Source organism: Pecten maximus, chromosome 5 (genome assembly GCF_902652985.1).
Source record: "Pecten maximus chromosome 5, xPecMax1.1, whole genome shotgun sequence".
NCBI classification, from domain to species: Eukaryota; Metazoa; Mollusca; class Bivalvia; order Pectinida; family Pectinidae; genus Pecten; species Pecten maximus.
In genome coordinates, this window is record NC_047019.1 from 10,989,944 (window position 1) to 11,007,290 (window position 17,347).

General features: G+C 36.0%; 1 protein-coding gene across 1 annotated transcript in view; it reads right to left on the reverse strand.

The window, feature by feature from the left end:
* Positions 1-17,347, reverse strand: part of LOC117327139 (vacuolar protein sorting-associated protein 13C-like) — a gene marked incomplete in the record, with an annotated part of 63,040 nt that overhangs the window by 15,609 nt on the left and 30,084 nt on the right. The window contains 7 exon segments of the mRNA XM_033883990.1: positions 493-629; positions 955-1,008; positions 1,910-1,975; positions 2,730-2,835; positions 4,059-4,210; positions 4,799-4,933; positions 6,756-6,995. Of these exon segments, the coding sequence (XP_033739881.1) occupies positions 493-629; positions 955-1,008; positions 1,910-1,975; positions 2,730-2,835; positions 4,059-4,210; positions 4,799-4,933; positions 6,756-6,995 (890 nt within the window).

A 17,347-nucleotide genomic window follows, 5' to 3' on the forward strand; every position in this document is an offset into this window, starting at 1 on the left:
CATTTATTCAGAACTGCATGGACATGCAGGGTACATTGTGTCCCATTCAGGAGGGGTCAAATGTGACTTTTGACCCTTTAAACTTAGCCAGTGACAACCGGAATGTGATCAGGTGTAGTGCCTGATATCAATATGTATATATAATGGTGTAAATATGAACAAAATCTGTTTGGGGTTCTCAAGGTGTTACATTAATTCAGAACAGGACAGATGGGGCGCGATGGGACAGGAATATTGGGACGGGACGGGATGGGACATGATGAGATGGGATGGATGGATTTGGAGGGGGGGGGGGGGGGGGGTAACATTATCCATTATCTAGCATGGATATACAAAAACAGTAACAGCATAAATTATATTACAAGTACATCATTCTATCGTCATAATTGACACTTTAAAAATCATTTTACAAGACCAACACCATCAAAAAAGATATCAACTAATACAGAATGTTGATCTTATTAAGACGTTGTTTTTTAACATCTAACTTACTTCAGCTCCACGTCCTTAACTTCAATAAAAGTAGCTCCAACAGAGTTACGGAGGAACTCTTTGATGTCTGAAGTCATATTTGGCTGGATGTCTCGAGTCAGGTGTGGTGTTCCGCGGAAGGAAAAGCTCACATGTAGCTGTCACCAAACAGATTTAAAAGAATCTTTTTTGAGATTGAAAATTCACCTTTGGCTTGCTTACATATTTAGCAGTTGAACCAGATAAAAAATTGTCTATTGTCAAACAATGAGATAATTGGCAACTTATAGCGAGAGCACTCGGAAGAGATCAGAAATTAGTTAACACATGGATTTTTTCAATTTGAATATAATTTCTAAGATAAGTTCAGAATACATATGTCGTATATAAACTTGCTTCTCATAAATACACAAGAAGCACCTTTTATTTACTAGCTAAAATCAATAGGTAGTAAATGACTACATGTAATTACTAAAATTTTACCTTGAGTGGAGAAATTTTACACATCTCAAAGAATATCCTTTTTGTGCTTCTATCCTGTAAAACAATTGTTAAAAGAATATGAAGAAATATGATTAAGCATATGTTATAAACAGATATAAAGACCTTTATATCGAGCCAAATTTGTAATAATCCTTGATTAAATAGCAGCATATGCTAATCATAGAAAGCTCACAAAAAATATTGTAATTACTGTGTCAGAATCAAGATACGATTTGATCAAGTTTACCTTCTGATAGCTAAATGAACCATGAACCAGTTACTGTGATGTCCCAAGTATGCTAATGTACCAGGTACTATTTGTGGTGTCCCAAGTATGCTAATATACCAGGTATGCTATTTGATATACCAGGTATGCTAATGTACCAGGTACTATTTGTGGTGTCCCAAGTATGCTAATATACAAGGTATGCTCTTGTGATGTACCATGTATGCTCTTGTGATGTACCAGGTATGCTATTGTGATGTACCAAGAATGCTATTGTGGTGTACCAGGTATGCTATTGTGATGTACCATGTATGCTATTGTGATGTACCAGGTATGCTATGGTGATGTACCATGTATGCTATTGTGATGTACCATGTATGCTATGGTGATGTACCAGGTATGTATTGTGATGTACCATGTACGCTATTGTGATGTACAGGTATGCTATTGTGATGTACCAGGTAAGTTATTGTGATGTACCAGGTATGCTATTGTGATGTACCAGGTATGTATTGTGATGTACCATGTATGCTATTGTGATGTACCATGTATGCTATTGTGATGTACCAAGTATGCTATTGTGATGTACCAGGTATGCTATTGTGATGTACCGTAACCAGGTATGCTATTGTGATGTAGTAAGTATATGCTAAAGTACCATTAACTGTGATATATACCAGTGCACGTGGTCAAGATATGTGTGTGTCGAAATGAGGGAAATTTACTCACCTTGACCTCAGCGAGGTCATTAAGATGCTTCTGTGCTAAAATAAGGTCAGACTGCAATCTTGCACACTGCAAATGAATAAAGAATTCACCACATATATCAACAATAAACCAAAGGTAAAGAAAGAAGATTCTGTAATAAGCATTTCTGGCACGAAATGTTATATTGAGGGAAATTGAATTTTAAGCATTTGTGAAAAATAGTGGCTTAGAAAGCTGCATTAGACATTTTAACCAAACATTTAATTTTGATCAGAGCAATTCTTTCAGATCTAGATATTTATCCAGCTGGTCATTAATTATTTCTTTGATTTAGATATCACTTAGAAGGAAATGTCCTGATCTGGATTTTGCTTGTTTGCTTATTGGTATATAATGGTCAATCCACAGCTATGGTCATTTAAGGCCAAACAAAATACTATTAATTTATTTCATTTGAGCTTTAAAAACAAAAACAAATAAAAAATAATTTTAAAAAGGTTTGTATTGCATATTTAGATCCCTATAATAAAAAGAGAGTTAAAATAAAGGTTTATCACGAATAGGTGATGTATCTATAACGTCAAAGAGAGTAAGGTAAAATGACATCAAAGTCTATTGAATAGATTGGTTTCCCTCAAATAGGTTAAAAGTGCTTTTGAATCTACGGAACTAAAAGAATTTGAATATCTGCACATTGGAAAAATTTTCAAAACAAAGCTCTACTCCTGATACTGAGAGGAATATTTCACTGATGGAGATATTTTTTATCTTGGTATTTTTTATGATGGTAATTAGTACTATCAAAGGTTATCAAACAAATCAATATCATTGGAAAACTGACCTCAGACTCCTGTTTAGGCACAAGGTCAGCAAATGTGTCCTGAATGGACTCGATGAATCCCCAGTCAAGCTGGACACTGAATTCCTGTATGATCACCTGTAGTTGTCTGTGAAAATAGAACATTCGATTGAAACAAGCATTTGACCCATGTGACCTTAAATATAGGTCAGGGTCATTACTTTGAACAAACTTGGTAACCCTTTACCCCAGCATGCTACAGGCCCAATATCAAGTCCCTGGGCCTCTTGGTTATTAAGAAGAATTCATTTGAAGGTTATAGCCTATTTGACCCATGTGACCTAGAATGAAGGTCAAGGTCATTACTTTGAACAAACTTGGTAGCCCTTCACCCCAGCATGCTACAGGCCCAATATCAAGTCCCTGGGCCTCTTGGTTATTAAGAGAATTCATTTGAAGGTTATAGCCTATTTGACCCATGTGACCTAGAATGAAGGTCAAGGTCATTACTTTGAACAAACTTGGTAGCCCTTCACCCCAGCATGCTACAGGCCCAATATCAAGTCCCTGGGCCTCTTGGTTATTAAGAAGAAGTTGTTTAAATGAAAAAGTTTATGCCGGACGCAGAACCAGGGCATAAGCTCACTTGCCCTTCTGGCAGGTGAGCTAATAACTAGTAAAGGGAGATAATGTCATATACTGTCTTGTTTACCTTGTTGGTTTTTAAGTTAGGCTTGGTAGAAATTCTACTTCAGATTTTATTTAAACAAAACATTGAAGTAATGGAGTAAAGTGTTTCCAGCATTCCAGAGATAAAATGAAAGTTGTCTTTTCTTTCTGAACATTAAATAATTTCAAAAATCTGAATTATAGAACATACACAAGTCATATTGTTAAGATAATATTAAACTGAAAATAAAATAATGAAATAAACCATAATGATTATTATTACTGTTCTTTATTTGAAGATTTAAATACAATAGATAGATATTTTTATGAATAATAATTATAAGGAGAGGCTGGCTCAATTAGTACTGAAAACAGGGTCATTAACACAAGGTCTTTAACAAAGGGCATTAAACACAGCAAGGGCCAGAAGCAGAGTTTTTTTTTTAAAGAGGCCTAGGTCTTTATCACAGGGTTTTTAAAGAGGCCTAGGTCTTTATCACAGGGTTTTTAAAGAGGCCTAGGTCTTTAACACAGGGTCTTTAAAGAGACCTAGGTCTTTCACGCAGGGTCTTTAAAAGAGGGTCTTTACCAGAGAGACTTCAACATACGGTTTCGACTCAATTATTTTCTTTTTAATGGAAACTTGAAGATTTCATCCATTAATTTAAAACATTTGAAGCCAGAAAAAGACGCATGACAAACCTGAAGGTGTCAACATTATTTTCCGGAACACAGCGACGAATCATGCCGAACTCTATGAAAGGTTTTGGTCCCTTTTTCTTGATCATATTTAGGGGTATAGGAGCTGGATGTAAGACAGTTTGGTAGTAGGCATCGTGGAGCTGGTTGTCAACCTACAAAGACAGTAAACCAAATATCCAATACATCATCATTATTATATCAATATTTTATATAAGCAACAATATACCAAGTAAAATTTGATGCATTGTTGCCCATTAACATTGTCAACATAATGTGACCGGATGAGGTGTAGGCTTCAGTGAGGTAGCACTATAAAGTTGACATTAGTTCCGTGCTATCATAAAGAGACAAACATGAACATACGGCAGCCTCCCAAAATACATGCATCTTACACATGGGGGAGGCCGTCTACAAATGACCTTTGATGTTGCTAGGACTTTCAAGATCCCCCCCCCCCCCCCCCCCCCCCCCCCCCCCCCCCCATATGTGGTATGTATTACCTGTATGTGATATGTATTACCTGTATGTGATATGTATTACCTGTATGTGATATATATTACCTGTATGTGGTATGTATTACCTGTATGTGATATGTATTACCTGTATGTGATATATGTTACCTGTATGTGGTATGTATTACCTGTATGTGGTATGTATTACCTGTATGTGGTATGTATTACCTGTATGTGATATATGTTACCTGTATGTGATATATATTACCTGTATGTGATATATATTACCTGTATATGGTGGACTTTGGCATGTATGAATGTCTGGTGCTCAGATCTCCTGTACTGGAACAACATCCCAGGTGGACACACACGGCACAAATCTCCAATGTAAGGCTTGGTCATCCGCATGTTGGCAAAGTCCACCTGTCAATCAAAGATATATTTCCAGAACTTAACAAGCAGCAGACAGAATGGTATACTGGACAATGTATTACAACCACAAACCACTATACCCTTAAGCTTCCATCCATGACATTTATCAGCAAATATCTGTAATTAACACATTATTGTATTTGTTGAATATATTTGTATGTATTTGACTAGATTATAAATTTGCCAGGGACAGTAATCAATGTTCACTGAAATCTAAAATGATGCCCATCACATGCAACATTTGTAACTTAATAATGTAATGAAGACTGGAAAAGGAATAACTACCTGTGACCTCTATTGTGACCTGTATACAGTGGTTAAGTCCACCTGTGACCTCTATTGTGACTAGTTAAGTCCACCCGTGACCTCTATTGTGACTAGTTAAGTCCACCCGTGACCTCCATTGTGACTAGTTAAGTCCACCTGTGACCTCCATTGCGACTAGTTAAGACCACCCGTGACCTCTATTGTGACTAGTTAAGTCCACCCGTGACCTTTATTGTGACTAGTTAAGTCCACCAGTGACCTCTATTGTGATTAGTTAAATCCACCTGTGACCTCTATTATGACAAGTTAATTCCACCTGTGACCTCTATTGTGACTAGTTAATTCCACCTGTGACCTCTATTGTGACTAGTTAGGTCAACGAGTGACCTCTATTCTGACATGTTAAGTCCCCTTGTGACCTCTATTGTGACCTGTAGAGAGAGGTTAAGTCCACCTGTGACCGCTATTGTGACTAGTTAAGTCCACCTGTGACCTCTATTAAGACTAGTTAAGTCCACTTGTGACCTCTATTGTGACATGTTAAGTCCACTTGTGACCTCTTGTGACCTGTAGAGAGAGGTTAAGTCCACCTGTGACCTCTAATGTGACTAGTTAAATCCACCTGTGACCTCTATTGTGACTAGTTAAATCCACCTGTGACCTCTATTGTGACTAGTTAAATCCACCTGTGACCTCTATTGTGGCCTGTAGAGAGTAACCACTATCCTTTCAAACTTTGATCTCTATCCTGACCTCATGACTGTAACCTATATTCTGTCCTCTAGACTGTGACCTTAGTCTAACATGATGTCGAACTCTAGACTTAGTCCTCATTCTGTACTGAACTCTGGACCGTGACCTTGGTCTATCCTGACCTCTACACTGTGACCTTTTTCTATACTGACCTCTAGACTGTGACCTTGGCCTATCCTGACCCCTAGACTGTGACCTTGTGTTATACTGAATTCTAGACTGTGACCTTGGTCTATCCTGACCTCTAGACTGTGACCTTATTCTATATTAAACTCTAGACTATGACTTCAATCTAGACTGTGACGTCACTCTCTCCTGACCTGTAGACATCAACTTCTATCCTAGCCTCTATCCTGTAACCTCTCTTCTGTGACCCCTACCCTTACTGACCTCTGTATCTTGATTTCTCTCCTGTGACCCCTATCCTGACATCTGGGTTGTGACCACTATCCTGACTTCTATCCTGTGAATCCTATCCTGAGCTCTGGACTGTGACCTCCCATCCAGACATTTAGTCTGACCTCTATCCTGTGACCCCTATCCTGACCTCTGCACTGTGACCTCTATCCTTAAACATACCCTTATCTGATCCTCTAAAATGAAACTTCTATCCTAGGCTCTGGCCTGTACCTCTATCCTGTAACCTCTATACTGTGACCCCAGCCTTGACCCCTTTCCTGACCTCTGGACTGTGACCTCTGTCCTGACACTTACCTCTATAACCTCTATACTGTGACCCCTACCGTGACCCCTTTCCTGACCTCTGGACTGTGACCTCTATCCTGACACTTACCTCTATCCGATCCTCTAGACTGGCCTGGGACAGCCCGTGGATCCATTTATCCTCTAACCAGGTCACCAAGGTGACATCCTCTAGGACCTTGAGTTTGTTCTTGACCTCAATCTGCCACATGGCTGGCATGCTGGACACACTGACCAGGGCAACCTCCTCGTAAGCCTCGCTCACCACAGACAAAGATAATCCATCTAAAGAAAACATCGTCAGCAGGGAGGCCTGTTCTCCTTCATTCATCTGTGTTAAAGAACATCAGATAACTGATTACCATAAGCAACTATTGCAATTTTACATGTCTTCGGTGTTTAAAATTTGAAATGAGCCAGAAAAAAAATCAACACTATTAAACTTAAACTGATGGCCGTGTCCAGCACCAGTGTCAATATATGCCCACACAAACAGTCAATATCTCAAAAAATAAATGTTTTTAATTCCCTCATAATCAATAATTACAATTAATGTTGACTCTAATTACCTTTCAAACCAACAAAGGGACATTACTCTGTATACATTACAGCACATGATATAAATTTTATAATCAGTATGAAACACCCACTCTGTCAACAGAAATTACATACAAAATATGGATATTGTAGATACAGTAAGTATATATGCTGTATGGTCTGGACAAAAACACAACAAAAGGCCAATAACTCTATAAATGAACAGACCACTTAATATGTAAAGTCTGTCTTCTGAAGGAGAGCCTAACATCAAAATTCGGCATGATATCATGATGAGTGAAAGCGAAGACCAAATACACATTGGTCAAACAGACAGGAACAAACTGTTACTCCACATTACCAGTAACCACTTCAGGTAGTACCAGTTGGCAATGTTTGTGTGATTTAAATTCAAATAAATTCAAAATCAATGTTATTGAAATAATTACATAAATATCAGTTGAAATGACTGTATGTTTTAAATAAAGAACTAGAATAATTTCTCTAAAAACTATGATTTTAACAGAAAGGAAAAGGCAAAAGAAAGTTTGAACATAATTTTTAAGTTATTTGGTGATAAAGCATTTAGAAAATTCAGGGGAAAAAAAGTTACATTTCTTGTTATTCAATGAAAACAAAATTTACAGTAACTTACTTTATTTTATACCTGATGAAGACGTTTCAGTCAGGATTAAAGTAGACCATTAAATAGAAGCAATAGACCATTTCTAAACTACATACTTCTCAAATAAACGCACAAGCAGACCATTCTGTTAATATTTTAATTTGTATTTTACCTTGTGTCAAAATAAATTGGGAAAATAATCTTGCATGCATTTCTGATGCAATATACCACCATGCTAAATGGACCCTCTAAACACTTCCCTTTATCAAACTTGGATATTTATTAAACAAATACATTTCTTACAAGACATCCCAGAGGGATCTTGGCGCCCACAATTGAATGATCTTCATAGGTTCCATGTCAGATTGATCTTTTCTCTACTTTTCTCTTCTTCTAAGTCTTACTAATCTGTGTAAATTCAGAAGAAACCTCTAGTAATTTTCAAACAAGGGGAACCTATATATAAAATTTAAGATTTAGGCACCAAGGGGAACCTATATATGGAATTTGAGAAAGATTCCTTCAGTACTTTTTGAGAAATAGCGATAACAAACTTCAATTGTCGAAATCCAAGATGGCTGCCTCTCGGCCATGTTGTTTTCCGATTGGTTTCAAAATGCAATATGCATAACTAAGCACCAAGGGGAACCTACATATGAAATTTGAGAAAGATCCCTTCAGTACTTTCTCAGAAATAGCGATAACAAACTTCAATGGTCAAAATCCAAGATGGCTGCCTGTCGGCCATGTTGTTTTCCGATCGATCCCAAAATGCAATGTGCATAACTAGGCACCAAGGGAAACCAACATATGAAATTTGAGAAAGATCCCTTCAGTACTTTCTCAGAAATAGCGATAACAAACTTCAATGGTCAAAATCCAAGATGGCTGCCTGTCGGCCATGTTGTTTTCCGATCGGTCCCGAAATGCAATATGCATAACTAGGCACCAAGAGGAACCTACATATGAAATTTGAGAAAGATTCCCTCAATACTTTCTCAGAAATAGCGATAACATACTTCAATGGTCAAAATCCAAGATGGCTGCTTGTCGGCCATGTTGTTTTCTGATTGGTCTCAAAATGCAATATGCATAACAAGGCACCAAGGGGAACCTACATATGAAATTTGAGAATGATCCCTTCTGTACTTTTTCAGAAATAGCGATAACAAACTTCAATTGTCAAAATACAAGATGGCTGCCTGACGGCCATCTTGTTTTCCGATCGATCCCAAAATGCAATGTGCATAACTAAGCACCAAGGGGAACCTATATATGAAATTTGAGAAAGATCCCTTCAGTACTTTCTCAGAAATAGCGATAACAAACTTCAATGGTCAAAATCCAAGATGGCTGCCTGTCGGCCATGTTGTTTTCCGATCGGTCCCGAAATGCAATATGCATAACTAGGCACCAAGAGGAACCTACATATGAAATTTGAGAAAGATCCCTTCAATACTTTCTCAGAAATAGCGATAACATACTTCAATGGTCAAAATCAAAGATGGCTGCCTGTCGGCCATGTTGTTTTCTGATTGGTCTCAAAATGCAATATGCATAACAAGGCACCAAGGGGAACCGACATATGAAATTTGAGAATGATCCCTTCAGTGCTTTTTCAGAAATAGCGATAACAAACTTCAATTGTCAAAATCCAAGATGGCTGCCTGTCGGCCATCTTGTTTTCTGATTGGTCTCAAAATGCAATATGCATAACTAGGCACCAAGGGGAACCTACATATGAAATTTGAGAATGATCCCTTCTGTACTTTTTCAGAAATAGCGATAACAAACTTCAATTGTCAAAATACAAGATGGCTGCCTGACGGCCATCTTGTTTTCCGATCGATCCCAAAATGCAATGTGCATAACAAGGCACCAAGGGGAACCTATATATGAAATTTGAGAAAGATCCTTTAAGTACTTTCTCAGAAATAGCGATAACAAACTTCAATGGTCAAAATCCAAGATGGCTGCCTGTCGGCCATGTTGTTTTTCGATCGGTCCCAAAATGCAATATGCATAACTAGGCACCATGGGGAACCTACATATGAAATTTGAGAAAGATCCCTTCAGTACTTTCTGAGGATTAGCGATAACAAGAATTGTTTACGGACGGACGGACGGACGGACCACGGACCACGGACGCAGGGCGATTTGAATAGCCCACCATCTGATGATGGTGGGCTAAAAATCAAAGCAGCATGATAACCCCAAAATGGACCACTTTAGTTTTTAAATCAATTTTACTACATGATCATTTGACCTTGAGTCACTTTGACCTTCATCCTCACTAAACTAAAATGCTTGACATGAATGCCAGTCTCAGAGTTACCAAGATGCAATATATAAATACATAAGACATATCTATATCTTGTCAATAAAAGCATACTATAAGATTATCTCCCCTGATAAGCCCATATTCGCTGACAGCACTTTTCACCAATTTTATCTAAAATCTAGAACGGGTCCTTGATGAATATCAAATCTATCATAATGAAATTAATCAAATTTAAGAATTAGACCTTAGACAAAATAAATGAAGAAAGAAATTTGGAATATTAAGAATAACATTGTCATTATACTATGATTGTATTGCTTTAAAGATTATATATGATTTCTGATTTTTCCACATCATTACATTTTTTTTTCTCAATCAGGTTTCTGATAAAGTTTGTTATGAGAAATGTATCCAAAATAATGAATCAAAATAAGCTTTAAAAGTATTTTCATTCAAATTATGAGTTTGAAAATAAAAAAAAATGCTATTGATATAAATATATGCTTTATCAGTGAATATATCTTATGTGATTATCAGGTATTGTAAGTTCTAATTATAGATAAAATGTTTTTTGTTAATTAATACAAATTGATATATCATTAATAACGATAAAAGGCAAAGGTCAAGGAGATAATTGGAAATAAAGTGAGTTAACTACAAGAAATAAAATGAACTGATCGATGCCTATCGAGATAAGATCTGATATCTAACAATATTAATGTTTTACAATTAACCAATCAGAATCAAGAAAAAAGACTTGGAACTTTTTTCATCATCTGTAGTACCGTCATCTTTTGGACCAGAGAGAAAACAGCTTATTTTTATGTGCGTCTTGTATTTATATTAGTTTTGCTTTCAGTGCAAAAAAAAGAAAAATGCAAAAAATATTAAAGCAACGCATTTTACCACACATTGAAGTGTAAACATTAAGTATTTGTTATCAACGCTGAGTAAAGTCATGAAAATTCAAAACACCACAACAAAAATGCTCATCAGTAATCAGAACTTAATCTAGCAATTCTAATTTGATCAACCCTCGATTTACAGTGTATATGCAAATGTTCAACTTACAAAATAAATCTACAAACTCTAAACATCTGGATACCCCAATTAAAAGTTCTAAAGTCACAGGCTTGTAAACTTTTTAAACTTTCTATGGATTGACTGTGTGTTTAAATTGTTTGGGCCTGTATTTTAAGGAAAATTATTTTTACAGACATCGTTTAAGCAAATTGTCTTGATTTATTGAAGCTGCTTTCTCTATTGGACCTGAAATGGTATTTTCAATATTTCATTTATTGAGTTTTACTGATATAATCTGTCTAAATCAACAGTCTTTAGTGGTTAAATTGGTTATCTTCCTAAAAAATTTGGAAGCTTGGTAAGTATCAAAGAAAGACTTCTTACATAAAGAATCTATATATCTGACTGTATGACTGTAACATCTTTATGATTTGTCACCTACATATTTATTTATTGGTTTTAGGTAGATAATTACAAAATGTGGTCTCGTATTACAAGTGTCTGGATTTTATATGTCTTTTGCTGAAGGCGATATCACAAAAAACTAAATTATGAATTTGTCATACAGTAAATCTATTTCAATTATTAACTAAGGAAAATCAAGTAATCAACATCTTTTTATTCAACAAAACAATTACAAAACGTATTAACATATTGCCTGTATTTTTGTTGAAATGCCATGGCTAGTGAACCATAAAGATTCAGCCATGGCTGTATGAGTTGTCACTCTATAACTTGTGACTTTATATTACCTGTGTGTAGCTTTATATTATATGTGTGTGACTTTATATTACCTGTGTGTGGCTTTATATTACCTGTGTGTGACTTTATATTAACTGTGTGTGACTTTATATTATATGTGTGTGACTTTATATTACCTGTGTGTGACTTTATATTACCTGTGTGTGACTTTATATTACCTGTGTGTGACTTTATATTACCTGTGTGTGACTTTATATTACCTGTGTGTGACTTTATATTACCTGTGTGTGACTTTATATTACCTGTGTGTGACTTTATATTACCTGTGTGTGACTTTATAATACCTGTGTGTGACTTTATATTACCTGCATGTGACTTTATATTACTTGTGTGTGACTTTATATTAACTGTGTGTGATTTTATATTACTTGTGTGTGACTTTATATTACCTGTACATGACTATATATTACCTGTATGTGACTATATATTACCTGTACATGACTATATATTACCTGTGTATGACTTTATATTACCTGTATGTGACTTTATATTACCTGTACATGACTATATATTACCTGTTTGTGACTTTATATTACCTGTGACTTAATATTACCCACGTGTGACTTTATATTACCCGTGTTTGACTTTATACATATTTGTATTACCCTTGAAGAAACAGAATATAGAAAATCACAGCAGGGTGATAGACCAATTTAGTGCTTTCATAGATTTTCTTTTGCAGTATGACACAATGAAGAACAAGATGGGCCCTTCATGAGGATTTATGTACCACCAAAATTAACAGGTAAAACAGGGCAAAACCAATTCTCATGGACTATCACTGCAGAGAATATAATGTTGAAATATATATTAAACAATTTTCTTCTGTCTATAAATAAAACAGGAGCTAGACACTTTGAGTTAACAAGTATAAAATTGATTTACATCATTACATCAGTAAACAGCCAGGGCCATTTTGTGATGGGGTCCCCTTGTCGTAGTTGGTGACTACCTCACTGAACAACATAAGGGAGGCCTGTCACATGCCATCCAGAGTAATAAGGGTAAAGTGTCTTGCCTAGGGACACAACCATGACAGCACAGAATGACTGTTTATCAGCTTCCTGAGAAACAGAATATGAAAAGTGTAAGGAGCATGGAACCACACACCTCAGATTACATGGTCAGCACTCTAAGTAACTGAGCTATCATGGCCCCCTCTGCAGCTACAATCTGCATATATCATCTATGACAGAAATGATTTAATAAAGTTTCAATGTTTGAACTCCACAGACACTAGCTTTCAACAGACTGATATAATGGGAGTCATGCTTCTAATAATGCTTTATGCTAAGGAAGAGTGACCGAGATTCTCTACCTTAAAGACATATTTACCCCTCAAATCGTGAACTTTTGTAAGATGGAGTATTCTGCGTATAGAGAGTCAGTCGAGTCGATCGATCACGGAGAGAGGGAGAGGGAGAGGGAGAGGGGGAGAGAGAGAGAGAGAGAGAAGAGAGAGAGAGAGAGAGAGAGAAATATTAAGCTGTGAGTGTAAATTGTTAGCTATTTACATGTAATTATACATTCCAACTTCCTGCAGGCTTTCTCCAAGCCAAAAAAAAACATTACAGCAAAAAAAATTAATTCAAGCAAAGGACATGGACTCACTAGCAACCAAACACTCGGCAAGTCTCATAATACACAGTACTACAAAACTATTTTATTCTTTACAATTAACTTAATAAACAAAAACTGAAGCAGATGCGTTACTTCTTTGGAAGGACTACATTTATAACAGGAAGCAAAATTTTCATCTTTTCTCCAATTCTGTAATTCTGTCTTTAATTTCTGAATATAAAGTAAAATTAACATAACATTCTATTTTATTTATTATTATTAAAAAAATATACATATATATATAAAAGAACTCCTTCAAATATTTAAAGAGATTTGAGATTTTCCATATCAATGAAACAATAGCCAACAGCCATCTAATAAATGAACAGGATTTGATCTCATTCAAAATTAAAATGAGATTCAATATGTATGCTCATGAGAAGCCAGGTCTGGTTTGGTAGAAAGTCAATGACCTAAAAATGCATTTCCTGTGACAACTCATAAAATGTAGACTACAGACAAAATTGATAATTGATTTATTTTTCATAATTAAAAAAACATTTTGATGTAATTAAATTTGACAAAGTACAAAAATCTTTTGTCTGTTTTAATTCAAAGTAATGCCGACTATACTGACAAAATTTAATCCAAATTTTGTTTAAAATGTAGTCTTTGTTGGTGAGTCTACAGGAAGAACATTTTATGTCTGGCCTATGTGTCGCCCCTGGGGTGGGGACAGGGAGTGGTGAAGGTTTTACCTTTGGCGCTGGACCACCAACATGCTTTGGTGAACACAGATCATTTACATGTGCCTGTTTGAACAGCAACATATTCCAAAAACATCAATAGATAAAGAAAAGTCTCTTAATTACATAATGTAAATACCGTATTTATCCAAAATCCTACACCTTTACTCTTGTTACCCCCCCTTCCAAATTTAAATTGGTATGCTTTAAAGAAAAGCTCAAAGAAAAAAAGCATCGATAAAGACCTGAAAAGATTTTAATGTGTATAAACTTGCTTTTTGCTATTTTTCAAATTTGAATATCTTCCCCAAAATTGCACCTTCCTAAGAAAACCGTTGTTCTCCAGGAAGAGCTGGTTATTTTGAATAAATATGGTAAATACAATGTTAAAGCAACAAAAAATATAATAAACATTTTAAAGTGAAAATCCTTTAAAAAAATTGCCGCACTGTGCTTTAAACATAACAATTGATGAGGATGTTGGTAAGGGGTAAACAGGAACAGATCAGGTGAATGATTCACAGAACTGTCATTACCCAGAGGGCCAAGGACGGTTAAAAGACGGTTGTAAAAGATGCTTGGGGATAAAATTGCAAAAACAGTATAAAACACATTTTAGTGTTGGGTATATCGGTTGAGACTTCAACATCGATGATCAGATATAATCGGTTAGTGTCAATTTTCGATAATAAATTTTTGAGCAAACTGTCACATAATTCTTAAAAAGTATTTTGTTCTTTCCTCATTTTTACCCTGGAATTAAATAGGCATATTTCCTTTGTAACAGAGTTTCCTTCCATCTTATTTTTTAACCTTGGTATTTTCTTTAGTTTTATATCATAATATTTCATTGTAACATTTCAACATAACAATCTTTATGGTTGAACAGTTATTTATATTTTTCCCACTACTTATGTTTGAATTCAGTGGCATGATTTGTAAGAAGTTATAATTAAGAGTAAAATGACATAGAACTACTACTGCACTCTCGTAGTGAAATAAATGTGAGACTTAAACATTTGGTGCTGAAAACAACCATCGATGTTGAAATCTTATAATTGATTGCTGGGAATCGGTTGCCTTTATGAATAGATATTGATAATAATCCATCATCAGGACAACACTAACACATTTAAAGTGAAATTCCATCCAAATCTAAGGGATAAAGCTTACCTGTAAAGAGAGAATTCTCTAAAATGGGTAAGGATAATAATAAAAAAACCACTTAGAGATAAAATGATAACAAATGGAGACAATAACCATACATGATAGATAATCTCCAAATAAAGGGAGATAACCAAATATACAATGGATAATAAATTAAAGGGGGATAATCTCCACATAAAGGGAGATAGCCAAATACACAATAGATAATAAATTAAAGGGAGATAATCTCCACATAAAGGGAGATAGCCAATACTCAATGGAAAATAAACTAAAGGGAGATAACCAATACTCAATGGAAAATAAATGACGGGGATAATCTTCAAAATAACGGAAGTTTAACAGAACTTATTGAAAATACTCAATACATGTAGGGGAGAAAATCTCTAAATAATGGGAGATAATATAAAAAAAAAAGCTTACCATACGTGCTGCATCTGCGACCCGTGAGTCTCTTGTGAACAGAACCACTCTTTGCTGTCCATCCAAGAAGGAAATCCAGAAAATCTTCATCTTGTAGGAGTTTGTTTTCAGCATAGTTGAATTGTCAATATCACTATCGTACATATAGTCTACAGCATCACTGTCATCTGCAGAGGAAAACTCAAGTAAGTATTGAATCATCTCATCTGTCACAGTATATCACTATAAAACATGATAAACAAGAGATCCCAGAGGGATCTTGGCACCCACCATTGAATGATCTTTATAGGTTCCATGTCAGATTGATCTTTTCTCTACTTTTCCCTTCCTCTAAGTCTTACTAATCTGTGTAAATTCAGAAACAGCCCTCTAGTACTTTTCAAACAAGGGTAACCTATATATAACATTTAAGATTTAGCGATAATGGCTGTCTGTTGTTTTCGGATTGGTCCCAAAATGCAACACCAGGGACCAAGGGGAACCTACATATGAAATTTCAGAAAGATCCCTTCAGTACCTTCTGTAAAATAGCGATAACAAACTTCAATTGTCAAAATACAAGATGGCTGCCTGTCGGGCAGGTTGTTTTCTGACTGGTCTCAAAATCCAATATACATAACTAGGCACAGAGGGCAACCTACAAATGAAATTTCAGAAAGATCCCTTCAGCAATTTCTGATAAATAGCGATAACAAACTTCAATTGTCAAAATCCAAGATGGCTGCCTGTCGGCCATGTTGTTTTCCTATTGGTCCCAAGATGCAATATGCAGAACTACAGACCAAGGGGAACTTACAAAAATGTTTGAGAAAGATCCCTTCAGTACTTTCTCAGAAATAGCGATAACAAACTTCAATTGTCAAAATCCAAGATGGCTGCCTGTCGGCCATGTTGTTTTCCGATTGGTCTCAAAATGCGATATGCATAACTGTCCGCCAGGGAGGCCAAACAAAATAAACCCCGGGGAAAAAAAAAATTTTGACTTGTGACTTGATGAGGTCATACTTGGTAGCCCTTCACCCCAGCATGCTACAGACCCAATATCAAGTCCCTGGGTCTTTTGGCTATTTAGAAGAAGTCGTCTAATTTTTTTTTTAGCATATTTGACTCCTGTGACCTTGAATGAAAGTCAAGGTCATTCATTTGAACAAACTTGGTAGCCCTTTACCCCAGCATGCTACAGACCCAATATCAACTCCCTGGGACTCTTGGTTATTGAGAAGAAGTTGTTTAAAGATTTTAGCCTTTTTGACCCCTGTGACCTTGAATGAAGGTCAACGTTATTCATTTGAACAAACTTGGTAGCCCTTCACCCCAGCATGCTACAGGCCCAATATTAGGTCTCTAGGCCTTTTGGTTATTGAGAAGAAGTTGCTTGAATGGAAAGTTGACGCCGGCCGGACGGCCGGACGGACGACGGACAGACGACGGACGCCGCGCCACGGCATAAGCTCACTTGCCCTTCGGGCAGGTGAGCTAAAAATTACACATTCCAACTTCCTGCAGGCTTTCTCCAAGCCAAAAAAAAACATTACAGCAAAAAAAATTAATTCAAGCAAAGG